Raw genomic sequence first — 17,711 nt, forward strand, 5'->3', positions numbered from 1 at the left:
CCACCACCCCCCACTCTGCTGCCCCACGTGATTCAGATAAATCTTTCTTATTCCTCTCAATAAGAATCATTAAATATTAGGAGACATTCAAGTCAGACATCGCAGGGTTGCTTTACCTATTTCTCGCATATACAATATTGCTTAATGTACATGAGCATTAGTAAGCCACTGCTATCCACACAAGTGTGTGTGTCCTATTCTCGAACCACTGTGACAACAGTTGGTTGTCTTCCCAACTGTGGCAGGACTCTGTAAAGAGAATTTCACCAGCAGTTATGATCCCAATTCTGGAAGTAAGAGGCCAGTGAAAAGCAGCATCAACAAATGCAGCATCCCTTCCCGTTCAATGTAACCACCTGTCTCTGCTAATGTTCTTTTTGTTAAACTCCGCAAAGACTATCCAGGTCTGAATGACAAATGACACAGAAGTGCCCTCACTGTAGTGCAAGTCTTTATCACACTGCTCCTAGATCACTGGCCGCGGTCTCCCAAATCCAGCAATTTGCAGCTTATAATCAGAGCCTTTGTTTGGTCACTCCCCACTAAATAGCCTTTAGTGGCTCCTTTCTCTTTAAAAAACATTTAGTAATCCTAGAATGGACTCTTCCAGTTAGTTGGTCTTGGTGGGCAGGACATGGTGAGGAAAAAGATCTGACAGGCTGTTTAGACAGGCCAAGGACTTTCTATCTCCACCTCCTGTATGAGAAACACTTATGTAGTAACTGGGAGAGGGGTCTAGTTGTGAGTGAGTGAGAGAGAGAGAGAGAGAGAGAGAGAGAGAGAGAGTGTGTGTGTGTGTGTGTGTGTGTGTTATTCCTGAACCACTGGGTAAAGGACACATCCCTTGATCTGGCATGTAAGACCATCTACATAACGGCTCCAAACTTCACTCCCTCTGGTGGCCACTGTGAAACCTTCTTTTTACATAAACTGGTCTACATTCTGCCGGAAAACCTATCTTGCCCATTCTTACTTGAGCAAGTTACTGACACTACTTATCTCACCTACAATGTCATCTAGGCTGCACATTCATCATAATTAGTGCTATTTATCACAATTAGCATATCTCAGACAATAAATGCTCCCTCACTCCTGGGAATAAGCTATACTTTCATGAGAAGACTAATATTTTTCTTCCTCCCCAGGTACTGATAGCCACCTTGTTCTCTGAAAGGCTAGTCTTTTAGGAATAAACTGCTTGCTTCCTTTACTTACTAACCATTAAAATTTTCTCATAAATAGATACGCAAATAAAGTCTTTCAACCTAGAAAAATTTTAACAATTCACTGATTCTTCATTTGGTGGTTACTAAGAAATTACCTGGAACACAAGTGAAATAGAGGGTAATCTACGCAGGTAATTGTAAGTCTGGGCAATTTTACGATTTTTTTTTTTCTCCCCCTAGGGTTAAGCATTAATTGTCAAGGACAGAAACTATATAATCATACTGAAACTCACAATGCCTTTTAAATGACACTTTATAGTTATTCAAGAAGAAGAATGAGTGCACACCCACAGGAAAATAGTTTTATTCAAGAACTAAATCGGATTTTCCTTCTATTGCTTAAGAAACTTAGAAATCGAGTCACAGAGTTTTTCCATCACATAAATGGCAGGAACACTATGGTTACCGAACATGAGGCAACACGGATGGCACGATGGGAAAGCTTGATTTAGCGCTCACGCACATAAAATGAAATATTGGCTTATTTACCAGTGCTGCTTCCCAGCCCCACTGCCTGTATCTTGGATCGTGAGTGAATCGCCATAGGTACCAATAGGTTTCAATTACTTCTGGACGGAGGATGTAATACTTTTCAGCCTGCCGGACGGCCACAGCCTCTACCGCACCATCAAACTTGAACGACTCAGGACCCAGCTTTAATGCTGTAACGTGACCAAAGAAAGAAATGAGCACAATAAGCCACTTGTGTTTGTTCACTAGAGCTTCTCTCTCCCCCCAAAACATGGGGTATAATGTAAAGTTAGTTCCATTTTGTTTTATTTTTATTCTTGCTGTTTTGCAAAACCAGTGACTTTAAAAGATCTACATTTGGTTTTCTTGTAATAGACTTACAAATATTCCTACTATCCTGACACGAAATATTTCTCATACATAACGTTCATCAACATACTGCTGAATCTAACTATACTGACAAGTCTAGTAATCCTCTGGAAACAAATGCAAAGCTAGATGTAAGCACATTACATAATCTGTTTTGTTCCAAAATAAAATGAGACAGATAACTGTATTGTACAGAACTATTTTTTTAAAAGTCAAGACAATTTTAAAGTCCTTTTAATATAACACACATATATAGGAAAACACTGTAGAGCTCAGATCTTGAATTAGATTTAGATGTAAGTTGTATACTCTTCAAGCATACTATAGTATACAAAATGCAATATATTTTAAAACTTAAACCAGTTTTAAAAATAAACTCTCTTATCCTATAGCCTCTGTATATATAGCAAGAAAGAGATTCAAATTGCCAATCACCAAGAATTTTACCTGTGGTGCTCATTGATCAGTTTGAATCAAATAGCGCCATTACACATATATTTCAACGCTACATACTATTCTGTGAATGATACGATTTCCACTCAGGCTAGAATAAAGAACTACATGAAAGTCTTTTTATTCACCTCTTTCTAATCACGCCTAGCACCCTAACTTTGGCCAATATAAAGTCATCTTCCATTGGGATGCTGGAGTCACACACAATTACCACTCTCAGTGGTCATTCTTTCCGTTTATTGGTGGCAAACAGTTTCAAGGTCTCTAATCTTTCAAAAAATGCTGGAAATTTTTATATTTTCTCAGAAAAGAAAAGGTAAAATAAGAATGATAATGCTGGTAGACCATAAACAGAATCATGCCATAGTTGCTGTCATGACATGTGTTGCTGTGGCCAAATTTCAGCCTTACAAGGGAGACAACGTAAGCTCTAAATAATCACATACAATTGTGAAAAACAGTCTTTCTCACCATCTACCACTCCCAAAACACAAAACCAAAAAACATTGTACCAATGGTAGATAATTCTACTGAAAGCAAAACATGTGATCCAGAAAAGTGTATTGCTAAGTCTTAGAGAACTAAAGTAGAACTCAAGCACAGGACTTCAACCTGAAGGTCATGAATTCTATCTCTGGCGGGCTCTGAAAGAAGAAGACATTGTGTTGTGTTGTGTTGTGTTGTGTTGTGTTGTGTTGTGCTGAGAAGCCTCTGAAATTGTATGCAAAACTCTGTGTGCACATAAAGCTTTGACCAGCTCCTCAATGGGATCTGAGATTAGGACTAACCAACAAATCCTCAGTATTTTTTGTTAGAGAACTTCTATCCAGCTTATTGACAAGGTCAGCATACGATCAAATATGATTTGGCATTTTAATAAATGCTTTTAAAATGACTATAAAAGTCAAACATCCTAATGATGCATCTAATACTTGTACATCTAATACAAGTACAGGAAGTCATTTGATCTGAATTTCTTATGTCTTTCCTTTCTCAAAGACTGAGTGCTAAGAATTGATTAAATGGAATTTTTAAATGTTAATCTTAAGGCTAACTTTAAATTAGATAACTTCTGTAATGATAATATTGCCTGAATTTGAAGTAGAAATTGGCTGCATGGAACTAATATTTTTAACTTCTCACTAAAAATTATGTCTCACTTATTGGTCATTCATAAATTCACTAATAAAGCACACCAGAGAGAGAACATATCTGTTTTGTGAGGAGTTGGCAAATAAAAATGTACAAGCCCAAATTATACACACATTACATCCATTACTCTGGTCAAATCGCTGGTTTTCATGTTTCTAAGGCATCATTTCTTAGTGCTGTTTTAAGAAACGTAAAAAATAATTTCCTAACAATCTATCTTGCATTTAATTTCTATTTTCTACCTTTAATTTCCCACTTACATTTGATACTTCATTTCCAACAAGTAAAAATTGAGTTGAAACCATAAATAATTTAGTGCTGGGATACAAAAAGAACTCTAAGTGGATGCAAAAATCATCTAATGTAGGCAAAGGAAAGAGATATGCACAAATAAAAAAAAATTAAAGTAAAATGTCAAATATGACAAAGGTCAACAGTAAGACACTAAAAAGTACATTTCAAGAAGGCACAGATTAGTCTGCAAGTCATAAGATTCTTCCAGATATGTAGAATCTGTAGAGATCTCAGGAAAAATAAGCATACTCAGGTCAACAAAATAAATACAAGAAAAAATAAAAAAGCATAAGGAATATTCTGGCACAGGCAATTTGACTACAGTTTGAGTAACTTAATAATAAGGGAAGAACTTAAACTATTTCCCTCCTATTAACTTCCTTCTAAGGAAAAAAATAGTTGAAGAAACTCTTAAAGTATGTCTAAAACTCATGTCCAATGGATCTCTTTTCCATTGGATATGTTAAATGTATCCAAATATTAAAATTTCCCCCAGATGTGATAGTATGTGGTCTAGGGAAGATCTTATCCAACTTCCATAAGAAGTAAATTAAATAAAAGTCATTTTATTGATGTTCAGTAGTTTTTTTTTTTTAAATCTAGAAACCTAGAAAAAGAAAGAATAGTACTATGTTTTGAAAGTCTGCCATCTTGTTTGGCACCAATTCTGCATTATACCTCAGAATAAGCTAAAACAATGTTGTCTGAAACTAAACTAAGTTACTGTTCAGTTTCACGAACAGACTGAGAAATGTTTCCTACAAACCCAGCTAAATTATTAAGCTGCAGGCCATGCTCATCCATAAGGCAGAATATATAAAGATTACCAAACTTTGAATTAACATTAATTCTAATTCCAACAACAAATGAAAGTGAAATTCCAAAGTAATTATTGTGTGAATTTAGCTGAAATAACTGCTAAGAAGTGAACAGGTATTTTTAAACAAGGTGGCCAAAAATACAGCACAGCTATACCAAAACACATAAGATATAATAACCAAGTGGGAAGGAAGCAACACTAGAATCTTGCCTTTTAATTCAAGGATCTAAACTGAGATTAAAGATGAGTAAAAACAGTGAAAGACTTGAAAATACAGGACACAAATCAAAGAGTAATCTTTTTGGGCATACCATGGCAAAGAGGGCCACAGGTTCATTGACTTGCAATGTGAGAATGACAATCAGAACAAGTATGACAGCAACAACAATAGACTGGATGGTTTAAAATTCCATTTATACTCACAACAGCATTCTGAGGAAGACAGGATAGGTATTGTTATCCCATTGTTTTGCAGATGGAGCACCTGAGACTTAGGCAGGTTAAATGACTTGCCTAAGGTTCATAGATAATAAATAGTGGAACATGGGATTTTTGAATCCTAGGCCACATTTTCTTTCTATAATATCACAGTATTTCATATCAGCATCAGCAATGTCATTACAAAATGTGAAAGTCAGGGAATCCTCTCATAACTCTGGTATTCTATGGATTTCTCAAAGGCAAGGGACAGGTCTTATTCACAATTCCACCTGTAAGCATCTAGCATAATGCTTGGCACATAATAGGTGCTCCATGTTTAATGGAGTGAATGATTAATTATACTAACTACAGCATATCACATTTTTAATACGTCTGTATGAAATCCTACTGTTTTATATCTATTAGTGGATTTGTGGCCGAGACCTGCATAATATGTCTTGTTATCATGGGTCCTAGTACATACACTGAATATCCATAGTGGTCCTCAATGTTTTACTAATTTTAGCTGCATTTTAAATATATATTTGACACTCTATATTATTAACATAATATAATTTAGCTTCTATTTATAACTTAGATCACTGACTTTCTACGTACTACATACCAACACTAAACCACCCTAAAATAACTTCTACTTCAATGTCCTTTTGACTTAGTTGTAGTTTGTCAAGAAATGGAATCCCTGCCTTACTTAGTGAGAGAACTGAAGGGTCAATTTCACCATAAGTTCAATTCCTCATTATATAAAAACAACCTGAACTAACCTGAACTAAAATGAACTAGGATAAATTTTAAGCCAGTCACACCTGTGTCATGGTACCTGATGGCACAGTAACCCTAAGATGGAAATTCAGTTATTTAATAAAAGCAACAATTCAATTTCTGAAATCACAAATAGAAATTACTAGTGTTTACTTTTTCTGGGAACTCATTGTCCATTATTTCATATAGAAACACATTTTTAAAACCAGAAAAAAATCTTGGAAGGTCTACTTCAGTATTTCTCAGTCCTTTTTCAGGATTTCTAAAAACCTAATTGTTGGGGCGCCTGGGTGGCTCAGTCTGTTAAACGTCGGACTTTCGCTCAGGTCACAATCTCATGTTTGTGAGTTTGAGCTCCTTAGCGGGATCTGTGGTGACAGCTCAGAGCCTGGAGCCTACTTTGGAATCTGTGTCTCCTTCTCTCTCTGCCCCTCTCCTGCTCATGTTCTCTTTTTTTAATAAAAAAATAAATAAAAAACCTAATTGTCTTCTCTCTCTGTGAAATTTTAATAATAAATATACACTGTTTATCTATGACTGTATATAAATGACTGTATCTATGACTGTATACAAAAAAAGAAAAAAAGATTTTTTTTCACCCCCAAGAACCAATTTTTTTCACCACTGAAAACCAACTCATTTTTCAGGTAAGGACACTGAAGCCCCAAAATATTACATATGTGCCTAAAGCAATACAGAGGATCTTTTTAGTTAAATGCACAATCAACTCTAAAATTACTGGTAAACTGACTAAGAGACTACCAGATACCTAGATAACAATTACACATTCAAATAACTACTATTATCTTTTGGTCACTCTTATTTTCACAAGAGTATAGACAAGCCAGTAATCTAAATCAGGTTTTGTGTTCTTTTAAGTAACTAGTCCTACAGAAGCTGAAATGAATGGCTAAAATGGATTCTTACTATACTAAATAATGTAATCCCATACATCCCCAAATGTCATTTGTCATCCCCGCCTCTTGTCACTAAAACAATTTCTTCAAAATCTTTATTAACAAAGTCAGTAGAATTCAGAATTGAAAAAAATGATTCAGGAATACATTTCCAGAATTAAAAATTCAAGGTCTTAAGAAAATTATTTACTGTGTTAGAATAACCTATTTTAAAGTGAAAACTGCCCATATATTTTCCTTCTAATTTCTGGACATATTTTTAACTTAGAGGTTATTTTAGTCTAAGTAGTTAGTGTTATTAATACTCTTACCAGTTCTGTCATATGACTCATGACATGTACGTGCAATTTCTGCCCCTAGCTCTAAATAATGACCAGCTTTATCCATTCTGGAACCATCTGCTCCTAGTGCAAACATTCCCCCAGCAAAACAGGCCAAATGCCCCATCTTCTTTTCTAAGTGCCCATTTTTCCACTCTCCAATAAAGGTGAGACCTCCTCGGGACTTCTTAATAAGATGTTTCTCTATAGCCTACGAGAAAGAGAAGATAGTTAAAATTTTAGAAGCAAAGTGTTAGTGTTACTACATCCTTCTACTTATCATAAAACCTTGGTAATAGGATATTCTACAAACTGGTAACTTTCCCAAGCCGGAAGAGTTAATTTATAGTAAGTTTTGGAGAGTAAACAAGTTGCATATAATCTTGAACAAATACCCCATCACTACTACGACAAAGACAAGGTGGAAGAGGGAAGACTGGCCTAAAGACTACCTTTCAACACACCACCTGTATTATAGGTTTTTTTCTTCTTGAGCTAAATGGAATTCATAATAATCAATTGAGATCATGAATAGAAATAAATTAATATAGTTATATAACAAGTTTAACCCAAAAGACTCTACCAATTTATTTTCTATTTCATACAATAAACCTGAAGACGAAGAATATCTAAGTTAATCTAAAAATAGGATTTTGACAGTTAAAATGGTTTCTCCTTTTCCATATAACTATATCTCTTGTCAAAGTACTTTAAGAAGGTACTAGTAGATGAGGCATCTTATAAGTTATAAAGCTTACAAAACTAGTTAAACGTTCAAACTTAACTCCGTAGCCCCTTACTTTGCCAACTTAGGCACTTATTTTGGGTGTTGTGCCATGGCTATGAGAGACCAAGTGACAAACACAGTCCATCCTACTGGAATGTCAATTTTACTCACAAGATGTAGGGATGGCAAGAAAAATATTTTGTATTAAACTTGAATGTAACATAAAATAGAGTCCAACAATCACATTTAACTTTAAAAATGGGATTTTTGGGGCACCTAGGTAGTTCAGTCGGTTGGGTGCCTGACTTGAGCTCAGGTCATGATCTCATGATTCGTGGGTTCAAGCCCCGTGTTGGGCTTTGTGCTCACAGCTCAGAGCCTGGGATCTGCTCTGGATTTTGTGTGTGTGTGTCTCTCTCTGCCCCTCCCCTGCTCGTTCCCTGTCTGGTCTCTCTCTCTCAAAAATAAATAAACATTAAAAGAAATGAGATTTCTAAGAGCTTTGTTCCTTTGGACTATGTTCTCAGACTTTGCTAAATGGGGCTATAAATTAATTTTCTACCTTTAGTGATACTTCTATGGAAAAGTGTAACTTCATAAATTCAGTTCTCTTTGGTGAAAAGGTAAAAAGTATTACATCTGATTAGAAAATATACTTTCCTGACAATAAAGAGGAATAAAAGAATTAACCCACATGTTTGTAGATTGTTCTCTGACAAGTTCAATAACAGCTTTGGAAAAATCTATTGTGTATTCTTTATAATGATGAGGTTTGTTTCAGAACTATAAGGAGTATGCCTTATTCGTCATGTTATACTTCACAAGGCCTGTTAAATGTAGCTTACAGTCAATAAATGCTTGATTTACAAGTTTTTGTTGTTCTTTTAACCACAGTACACTGAGGCACAAAAGAAAAGGTTAGTTTTTCGAGTGCAAGGACAATGTTTTTTATCTTTGTGAGCCTCGTGGCATCTAGCACGTTTTCTACATGTAAGGCACCAATAAATGCCTCCTCAAGAAACATTTATTGACTGCCCACAATGGAAAGAACACTATATGTCAAGTATTGGTTTAACTCCTCTGAGTTAAACAACTACAGGAAATTAGTTCCCTAAAAAGTAAGGATATAGAAAGGATAAGATTTTTGCTTTACTTTAAAAACAAAACAACTGTAACTCTGAATAGTGTTAATATATATGAGATATATATACAATCAACAAAGCCTAAATGTGTCTCTTTGAAAATCACAAACAGCTTTGATCCAAAAAAAAAAAAAAAAAAAAGGAGAAAAAACAAAACTCAAGAATATCAGGAATAAGGGGAGAGAAGGATGGGCAAAATGGGTGAAGAAGAGTCAGATATAGGCTTCCAGTCATGGAATGAGTAAGTCACAGGGATAAAAGGAGCGATAAAGGTCAATGGTGAGCATAGCATTATGTACCGACTTGTCAAATCACTGTTTTATACCTGAAAATTAATGACACATAATGTGTCGACAATACTTCATTAAAAATAAATGAGTAACAAATTAAAAGAAATGTTTATATGTAACTTTAAAAATTGATTAAAATCACTAAAGGGCTATGAGGTTATAGTGGATCAGAAAGCAAGTAACTTAAGTGGTTAACACACTTCTCTATCTCACAGTTTTTGCTTGGTAATATCGCATACAAGTGCTTGCAAGACTGAAACCTGTTCCAATTTTAAGCTGTCACAACACTGTGGTGAAAGGTTACATAAATATGAAACAGTCAAGTGGTTAAAAGCACAGGCCCTGGAGCCAGACTGTTCAGTTCCAGGCTCCATCACATACTAGATATGTGACTGTCAGCAATTATTCAACCTCTTTGTGCCGTAAGGTCCTCATGTGTAAAATGATAGTAAAGATTATTTGCTTTCAGTTACAACAGCACCTGGTATGTGGAAAGTACTAGATAAGTGTTTTGCCCTTGGTATTTATCCATAAGGCTTTCCATGTGTAGGTTCAATGTCATTTGAAAGAAGAAATGTTTATGGAAATGTATATGTGACGTCAGAAGTTTTTTCAGTCTGTGTAGATAATAACTAAATGTAATTAAGTTTCCATACATAAATATGTTACACTAAATTCTTCAACAATTTCTTTAATGAATCATGGGAATCTACTCCCAAAACCAAGAGCACACTGTATACACTGTACGTTAGTGAACTTGACAATAAATTATATTTAAAAATTTGTTTAATGCTTATTCATTAATGTTTAATGTTTATTCATTCATTTTTGAGAGACAGAGACAGAGCCTGAGTGGGGAAGGGGGCGGGGGGGGGGGGTACACAGAGTCTGAAGCAGGCTCCAGGCTCTGAACTGACAGCACAGAGCCCAAAGCGGGGCTCGAACCCACAGACTGTGAGATCATGACCTGAACCGAAGTCGGATGCTCAACCGACTGAGCCACCCAGGCGCCCCAACAATAAAATTATATTTAGAAGAAGAAAAAAGTAATAAAATGCCCCCCAAAATGAAAACAATGTAAGATTTTTATATTAAAATTCTAAAACTCTATAGGGAGGGCATATAATAAAACACATGTAAGGTGTTCACTGGTCACTATGAAACAGCATATATTCAGAATGTTAAGCAGGTAACTATTGTGACAAGAATTACCTCAATAGCATCATCATACATTTTCCTTGCCTCATGGTCTGTTTTATCTGACATCAACCATGCTTTCAGTAAGTATTCATAAAAACTGTCTCCCAGCCCGCCAACTGATGTATGATCTGTAACAAAAGGAAAAGAGAAGGGTGAAGGTGGAGGAAAGAGAAGACAGAAGGCAATTCAATAATCTTTCTCAATTATAATAACTATTACTGGTCAGTCATTTAAAATTATACTGACAGCCTTACTTCCAGCCTACTTCAAATTTAGTTGAGCAAAAGTATACTCTCATCACTCTCCTCTACGTGGGTACCCAATTTTCCAGAAGTCTCTTCCTGCTGGATGAGGTATTTCACATATTTAGGAGTCTTTTTCTTCAGCCATGTAGTTTGTACACTGTCACACAACCAAGCTTTTCCAGAACTGAAAACAATTATCTTTCATATGATAAGGACTTAAACTATACAAGCTAGAAGATTAAATATGAGATATACCTAAATCTGATGTTAACCAAAAAGAGCCCATTTTTTCCATAGGGTGGTTAATGGTGATTTCTATTCTATAGACAGCAGATTAAAATAAGTCCAAGAATTCCTTGGTAATAATGCCCTGCACTTTTAATCCTATCCAAGGCAACATCGTAACTCCCAAGGCAACCGTACTCTTTTATCCCTGACTTTTGACAAGCCCTGCCCTACATTCTTAAGCTTTGTTTAAAAACACATATCCCCCCTGCATGAAAAGAAAAATAGCACACTTTTGCGAGCTGTCAATCATTCATGGAGTACCAGCACTGGTTTTCTACTTTTGTGGGGAAAGGACAGACCCCTGGGTGGTTTGTGGAACAACTGGCTTTCTGCTTGGGGGAAAATGCATATTAATGTTTTTATCTGTAGCTCATAAATATAAATTTGTGGTGGATTAATGACTTAACAGTAAAACAGAAAACTGTAAGTACACCAGAAAAAAATATAATAAAATGTCTGCCCTTCTTTAGCGAATGATCTTCTTTGGCAAAACAAAGGAGCCACAAAGAAAAAGATTTATAGCAATATATGGTACAAGCTACCATAAATGAATCTGTAAGGCAAGAAATAGAATAGGAACAGATATATGCAACACACAGAAGTAAGGGTTAATGCCCTGTACAAAGAAGCCTGATAATTAAATAAGGACAATTGCTACCGAGCACACACAAGTAATTTAAAAAAAGTAACACAAATTGATAATTAACGTAAAGAAGTTCAACTCCATCAGTGACCAGAGAAAAGCAAATTAAAACAACGAGGTTTCATTTTGTTGACTTAATTGGCAAACATTTTTCAAAGTATTTTTTTTAAGTTTATTTATTTTGAGAGCAAGTGAGAGCGGCGAAGGGGCAGAGAGAGAGGGAGAGAGAGAATTCCAAGCAGGTTCTGGGCTGACAGCAGGGCTCGATCTCACAAACAGTGAGATCATGACCTGAGCCGAGATCAAGAGTCAGACACTTTACCAACTGAACCACCCAGGCACCCTGGCAAACATGTTAAAAATTGTTAACGCCCAATGTGGATAAAGTTATGGTTCAAAGTTGCTGGGAATGGAGGGAAGTTTTATAGTAGCTTTCAAAATTTAAGCAGGCTTTCTACTTCTGGAATTATCCTGTAACAAATACTTGCACAAACACACAAGTATAGATATAAAAACAAAACAAACACTTCATCAGAGCACTATATTCATTAAACATGAGATAACTTCAAAAGTCTAGAGAAGTAGCTACATAAATTACAGTACAAACATATGTAACAGAACATGCAATCATTAAACAGAATCAGTGAATCTGCAATCTGTACCAGATATTGAAGGATATCTATTATATGCTGTTAAGTAAGGGAAGGACAAGTTTCAGAATAATATAGTTTGATACTGCTAAAATTTGTATTTTCAAAGAATATTACTGTCCACATAGAAAAGGTATGAGAAGACAACTGTGCAGAGTAATTACATCTCAGAAAGTAGTCCTTCAGTTTTTACTTTGCATACTTATGTATTACTGGACTACATGTAACTTGTGTAATTAAATCATCTTTTGTTACAGAAAGTAATAAATGGGGGGAAGGCCACCAGTCACTTTCAAGAACATGTCTGCTAATACTGTAGTAATTTGCTTGTACCTTCAGTAGCCTGCATCTCAAATGCTCTTTTCTCACTTTTTTCCCACTAGTCATTAGTGCACATGATGAATTTCACGTATGTATACACCCACAAATCCACCACCAAGATGAAAATACAATGCATTTCCAGCATTCCAAAAATCTGCCTCATGTGGCCCTCACAATCAATACCCAACTTCCAAAGATAACCATTTTTCTGACCTCAATCACTAAATGATTTGTCAAGTTCACATAAAACGGCCATATACTCTCAAGAATGATTTGGTAGCTTAATGATTTCCTTTGTTTTCCATCTAAATGTCTAGAAGAAGGACCCCTCTGCCTTACAGAGGCTTCCTCAGTCTCCAGCATTAAGTGTTTGGGTATCAGAGAAGACACTTAGGGGAACAGAAGACAGGTACAACGATCCCTTACTCTAAGCTTCGGACTGCACAAGAAAATCACGATTGAATTTCTAATAGTTCTCAATACTCATCACACTTACATTTAAGAATTTTATAATGATGGTAATATATGATGATGGGCTGAGAGGATAAATTATACTTAGATGCTAAATTAATTCTAAAAGATTTAAATATTTTATGGTTACTGGAAATCATTAAAGATAACATATAAAATATTAAAACAATATGAAACTAAGTAGACAGGGAATGTCCCTCATATTTAATGAACATATAGGACAGAGAAAGATTTAGGGATGCCTTTTAGGTACATTATTTGCTAATGAACAAGAATGGAGTCATTTTATATTTGGCAAGCAACTATTTTAAAGCAGCTATATCCAAACAAGTATGACAAAATATCCCCATCAACACTGCTACCTCAATTTTGTGGCTATGTCAAAACATCTGGACTCACTCAGCAAATGATACCATTACTATCTTACCAGCTGCCCAGTCTTGTCTTAGACTTCAATCAACTGCTTAAAAACATGCCTGACTGTAGTTGTCCTCTTATTTTAACCATGACTTTCTCATATAGCTTTTAGGTTTCATCCCCCAGATTTTCTAGTTGCCTTCCTTTCATCTCCTATCTTTTTCTCTCACCATTTTTATTCTTTCCCATCCCCTTAGTCATGTCACTTACACTGAGTCACTCCTGCATTTCATCACCCTAGAGGCCTTCCTCCTAAGCTATCACCTTCAGACTTCTCTTTTCCTGCTTTCCTAAGTTAAACCCATTATTTCCTCAATACTATGTCTTAGTTCACGCCTGTTGTACTGAATCATATTCTTCTATGATTTCCCAAGAAAGACTATGTGAATTGTAGCTTTATTATGAGCTTCTTAATTTTATTTTATAAAGATATCAAATTCAAGGTTGGAAATCATTTTCCCTCAGAGGTTCTCAAAGGTACTGTTCCAGTGTCCTGTAACACCAAGTATCATGAGTGAGAAACATTGGCGATGCTGTTTTATAGGCTCAAGGTGTTCTCTCTCAATGCCCCCTTCCTCACACTCAACTCATTTTCCCAAGCTTTACATCTTCATTTTGATACTGGTTAATTTTTTTCCTACATTCATTGTGCTAAAGATTAGTATCTTTCAGCTCTGAGAAAATTCTCTTCTATTGTTTATTTTCTTCAGTTTTGCTTGTTTCTCTCTTCTGAAACTCTCATTAGTTGGAAATTGGACCCCTTGGATTGATTTTATATTACCCTTCTCTCTCAAATTAGTCTCTTTGTTTCTATATTCTGGGATTTTTAAAAAAAATAAATTTTTTCTTTTAGTCCTCTCACTGAGGTTTTTAATGTAAGCAATTATACCTTTTACCTCCTTTCTGTCCTCTAATTCTTTCTTTTTCAATGTACCCTGTTCTTATTTTATGAACACATCATCTTCTTAGAGTTCTCCAAAATAAACAGATATGTTTATTTATAGAATTACTTCAGTTTCCTCTAGGATCCCTGTTTGACTTTAATGATTTTTTTTTCTGTGAAATTTAACATGTGCACAGAAAAGCATATAAAACATAAATGTTATGCTCATTATAGAGAACATCTGTATAATATCTACTCAGAAGAATGTCAGTACTCCAAAAGCCTTTCACATATCCTTTCTCAATTACAATTCCCACATCCTCAAAGGTGAACCACTATCTTGACTTTTGGGGTAGTCACTTTTTTTACATGGCTATCATCTACTACCCTCTCTCATCTGCTACTATTTAGTTTTGTCTACTGGTATGTTTAACAAAGGTATCATATATTCTCTTGCATCAGTCTTCCAGATCTCAATGCTTAAGACTCAACCATGTGGCTATATGTATGCACTGCTGTTTGATATCCCACTGCACCAATCAACCATAATTTATTTATCTGTACTTAAGAATGAAGTTCTCAGTAGCTAGTGTGGGCTTTTCTCTACCAAACAGTAGGTACTCTCTCACTGAGCAGACTTATTGGTCACAAGGTCTCTCTCTTGAGTGGGAATTCTGACTGGATGCTTTCTGTGTAGGCTAAGTTGAGGAAAGGTGGGCTATGTGCAAGGCTTTGCTTTAGAGTCAGGAAAATGGTACTTGTTGTGAAATTGGATCTGCTTGAATTTCAGAATAAAGGGAGGCTTTATTCTGGGTTATTAACATCCATATGGAAAATTTTCACCTTTCTTCTCAATGAAATCATTAAATTTTTTAAAAAGAAGTGCTCAAGGCATCTGGGTGGCTCAGTCAGTTGGGCGTCCAACTTTGGCTCAGGTCATGATCTCATGGTCTGTGAGTTTGAGCCCTGTGTCGGGCTCTGTGCTGACAGCTCAGACCCTGGAGCCTGCTTCAGATCCTGTGTCTCCTCTCTGCCCCTCCCCCACTCCTGTTCTCTTTCTCTTTCGAAAATAAATAAGCATTAAAAAATTAAAAATAAAATAAGAAGTGCTATGTAGTTATGCCTACTATTAAATGTCAGAATGAGCTGGTGCATAAGAATTTTAAGTGGAGCCCATGTTCCCTTTAACGATCTTATACCTAGATTTTAGCTCTACTTTTTACTCATTATTCAATTACATGTACTTACAGTTTATGTACTCTGAACCTCTCTGGAACTAGATCAGTTACGGTTTTTGTAGTGCTCTTGTAGTATATTCTAGGTGTGCCTTTCTCGCTTCTACTCACTCACACAGTCCCAGCCAGAATGCATTATGCTAATTTGTTGAAATATCTTGACCATTATGATCTCCCGTTTACCACCAAATTTCTCTACCATCTTGGGTTTATTGTTTTCTACATTTTTCTATACTTTCATTTCATTGTGGTCTCAATGAGGACGGCTGGCCACAGTGGTGAAGTTATAGTTCAATCTTCCACCATGGGGCAGAAGTCCTAACAAAGCTTTCTCAAGTTGAATTCTTTCTGGATAATTTGTTAATGCTGTATATGTTGGATTTCTCTTTCCTCTGTCTTCTATTCTGCTCGCACTGTTGTCCTATCATGAATAAAAATCAAAGCAGGTGGGAACTTAAAGAATCTTAGTTTACTCCAATATTTCTAGACTGTGTGTAACTTGTAAGCTTGCAACCACGTAATTCAAGATGATTTTAGGTGGCTTACGGAATAATTTTTTAAAACTTGTCACAGTTTTATAATGACTATTGTCAAGATGATCTTTTAACTTCATGCAAAATCCTGCCCCTTCCCTGAAACACACAGCAACAACAAAGGATGAAATAATATTAAAAGGCATTTCCACACTTGAAAACAAAATACAAACTGTAATGCATAAGAAATACAAAGAAACTCATTGTGTTAAAAGCAGAAGTTTCTATTTCTTGAAAGTGAAGTAAATAAAGACATCTAGAAGTTTCCCTCCTCCAACATAATGGGGTTCAAAGCACTCACTCATGGTGGGGACTCCTAGACTAGCAGAAGGAAGCGGAAACAGCTGTATGATTGAGACTGGGATAAATTGCTATATATTGGGGAAAATAGATGTATAATACCCTTGGGAGAGCTGAGATTCCAGCATGAAAAAGAGTAAGTTCTAGACCGATGAGCCAGTGGAGGCATTAATAAAACTTCCAGGAATGGAGAAGTAATGAAAGTGGAAAGAAAAACATACACTTCATGAAGCTCTCACTCAAATTGAGCTTGCAAATGAAACTCCAAGGCAGTGCGCCTGGGGGCTCGGTCGTTAAGCATCTGACTTCAGCTTAGGTCATGATCTCATGGTTCATGAATTCGAGTCCTGCATCGGGTGAGCCCTGCTTCTCTTTCTCTCTCTCCCTGCCCCTCCTGGGATTCTCCCCCTCTCTCTGCCCCTTGCTCACTTGTGCCCCCCCTCCTCAAAAACAAACAAATAAAAAAACTCCAATGCACATAAGGAAAATGAGTTATGAAAGAATTCAACTATGTTAATAGAATTTACCATATCACGAAAAAGCAAATAATGCAGCTATCTTCTGAAAGCAATTATAAAGTAAGTATATTTTAAAAGTATACTAAGAGAGGGGCACCTGGGTAGCTCAGGTGGTTAAGCCTCCAACTTCAGCTCAGGTCATTATCCACAGTTCAGGAGTTTGAGCCCCGTGTCCGGCTCTGTGCTGACAGGTAGGAGCCTGGAGCCTGCCTGGGGTTCTATTTTCCCTCTCTCTCTGCTCCTCCCCTGCTCGTGCTCTCTCTCGCTCTCTCAAAAATAAACACTAAAATATTTTTTTTAAAAAGTATACTAAGAGAAAAAAATTAACATATAAAGCCCAAACTGATCAATTTGCACTGAGAAATTGGCAAATATGTAAGATTTTAACACACCTATTTGAAAACAGATCAGAAAAAAAAGTTAAAAAAAAGAAAAATGAAAAAAAAAAATAGCTAATGAATCTGAAATGCCTTAAAGGAAATTCGACTCTCTGCTAAACTGTGAGCAACTTGACAAGAGACACTCGTTGGCTTAAGTTTCTTTATATATCCTATAGCACCTCACACGATTCTTACTTATAGAGTACTCAATGAGTAATTATTAAACAAATGGCTGACTTTCCA

General features: G+C 35.9%; 1 protein-coding gene across 2 annotated transcripts in view; it reads right to left on the reverse strand.

Moving 5' to 3' along the window:
• MAN1A2 (mannosidase alpha class 1A member 2) overlaps nucleotides 1-17,711 on the reverse strand; it is a 185,033-nt gene that overhangs the window by 31,668 nt on the left and 135,654 nt on the right. For both annotated transcript variants that reach the window (XM_049618376.1, XM_049618377.1), the window contains exons 9-11: nucleotides 10,597-10,712; nucleotides 7,217-7,436; nucleotides 1,716-1,888 (exon numbers count right to left, since the gene is read on the reverse strand). In XM_049618376.1, coding sequence (XP_049474333.1) covers nucleotides 1,716-1,888; nucleotides 7,217-7,436; nucleotides 10,597-10,712 — 509 coding nt within the window. The remainder of the gene's footprint in view (nucleotides 1-1,715; nucleotides 1,889-7,216; nucleotides 7,437-10,596; nucleotides 10,713-17,711) is intronic.

The sequence above is a fragment of the Panthera uncia genome (assembly GCF_023721935.1).
Source record: "Panthera uncia isolate 11264 chromosome C1 unlocalized genomic scaffold, Puncia_PCG_1.0 HiC_scaffold_4, whole genome shotgun sequence".
In the NCBI taxonomy this organism is placed as follows: Eukaryota; Metazoa; Chordata; class Mammalia; order Carnivora; family Felidae; genus Panthera; species Panthera uncia.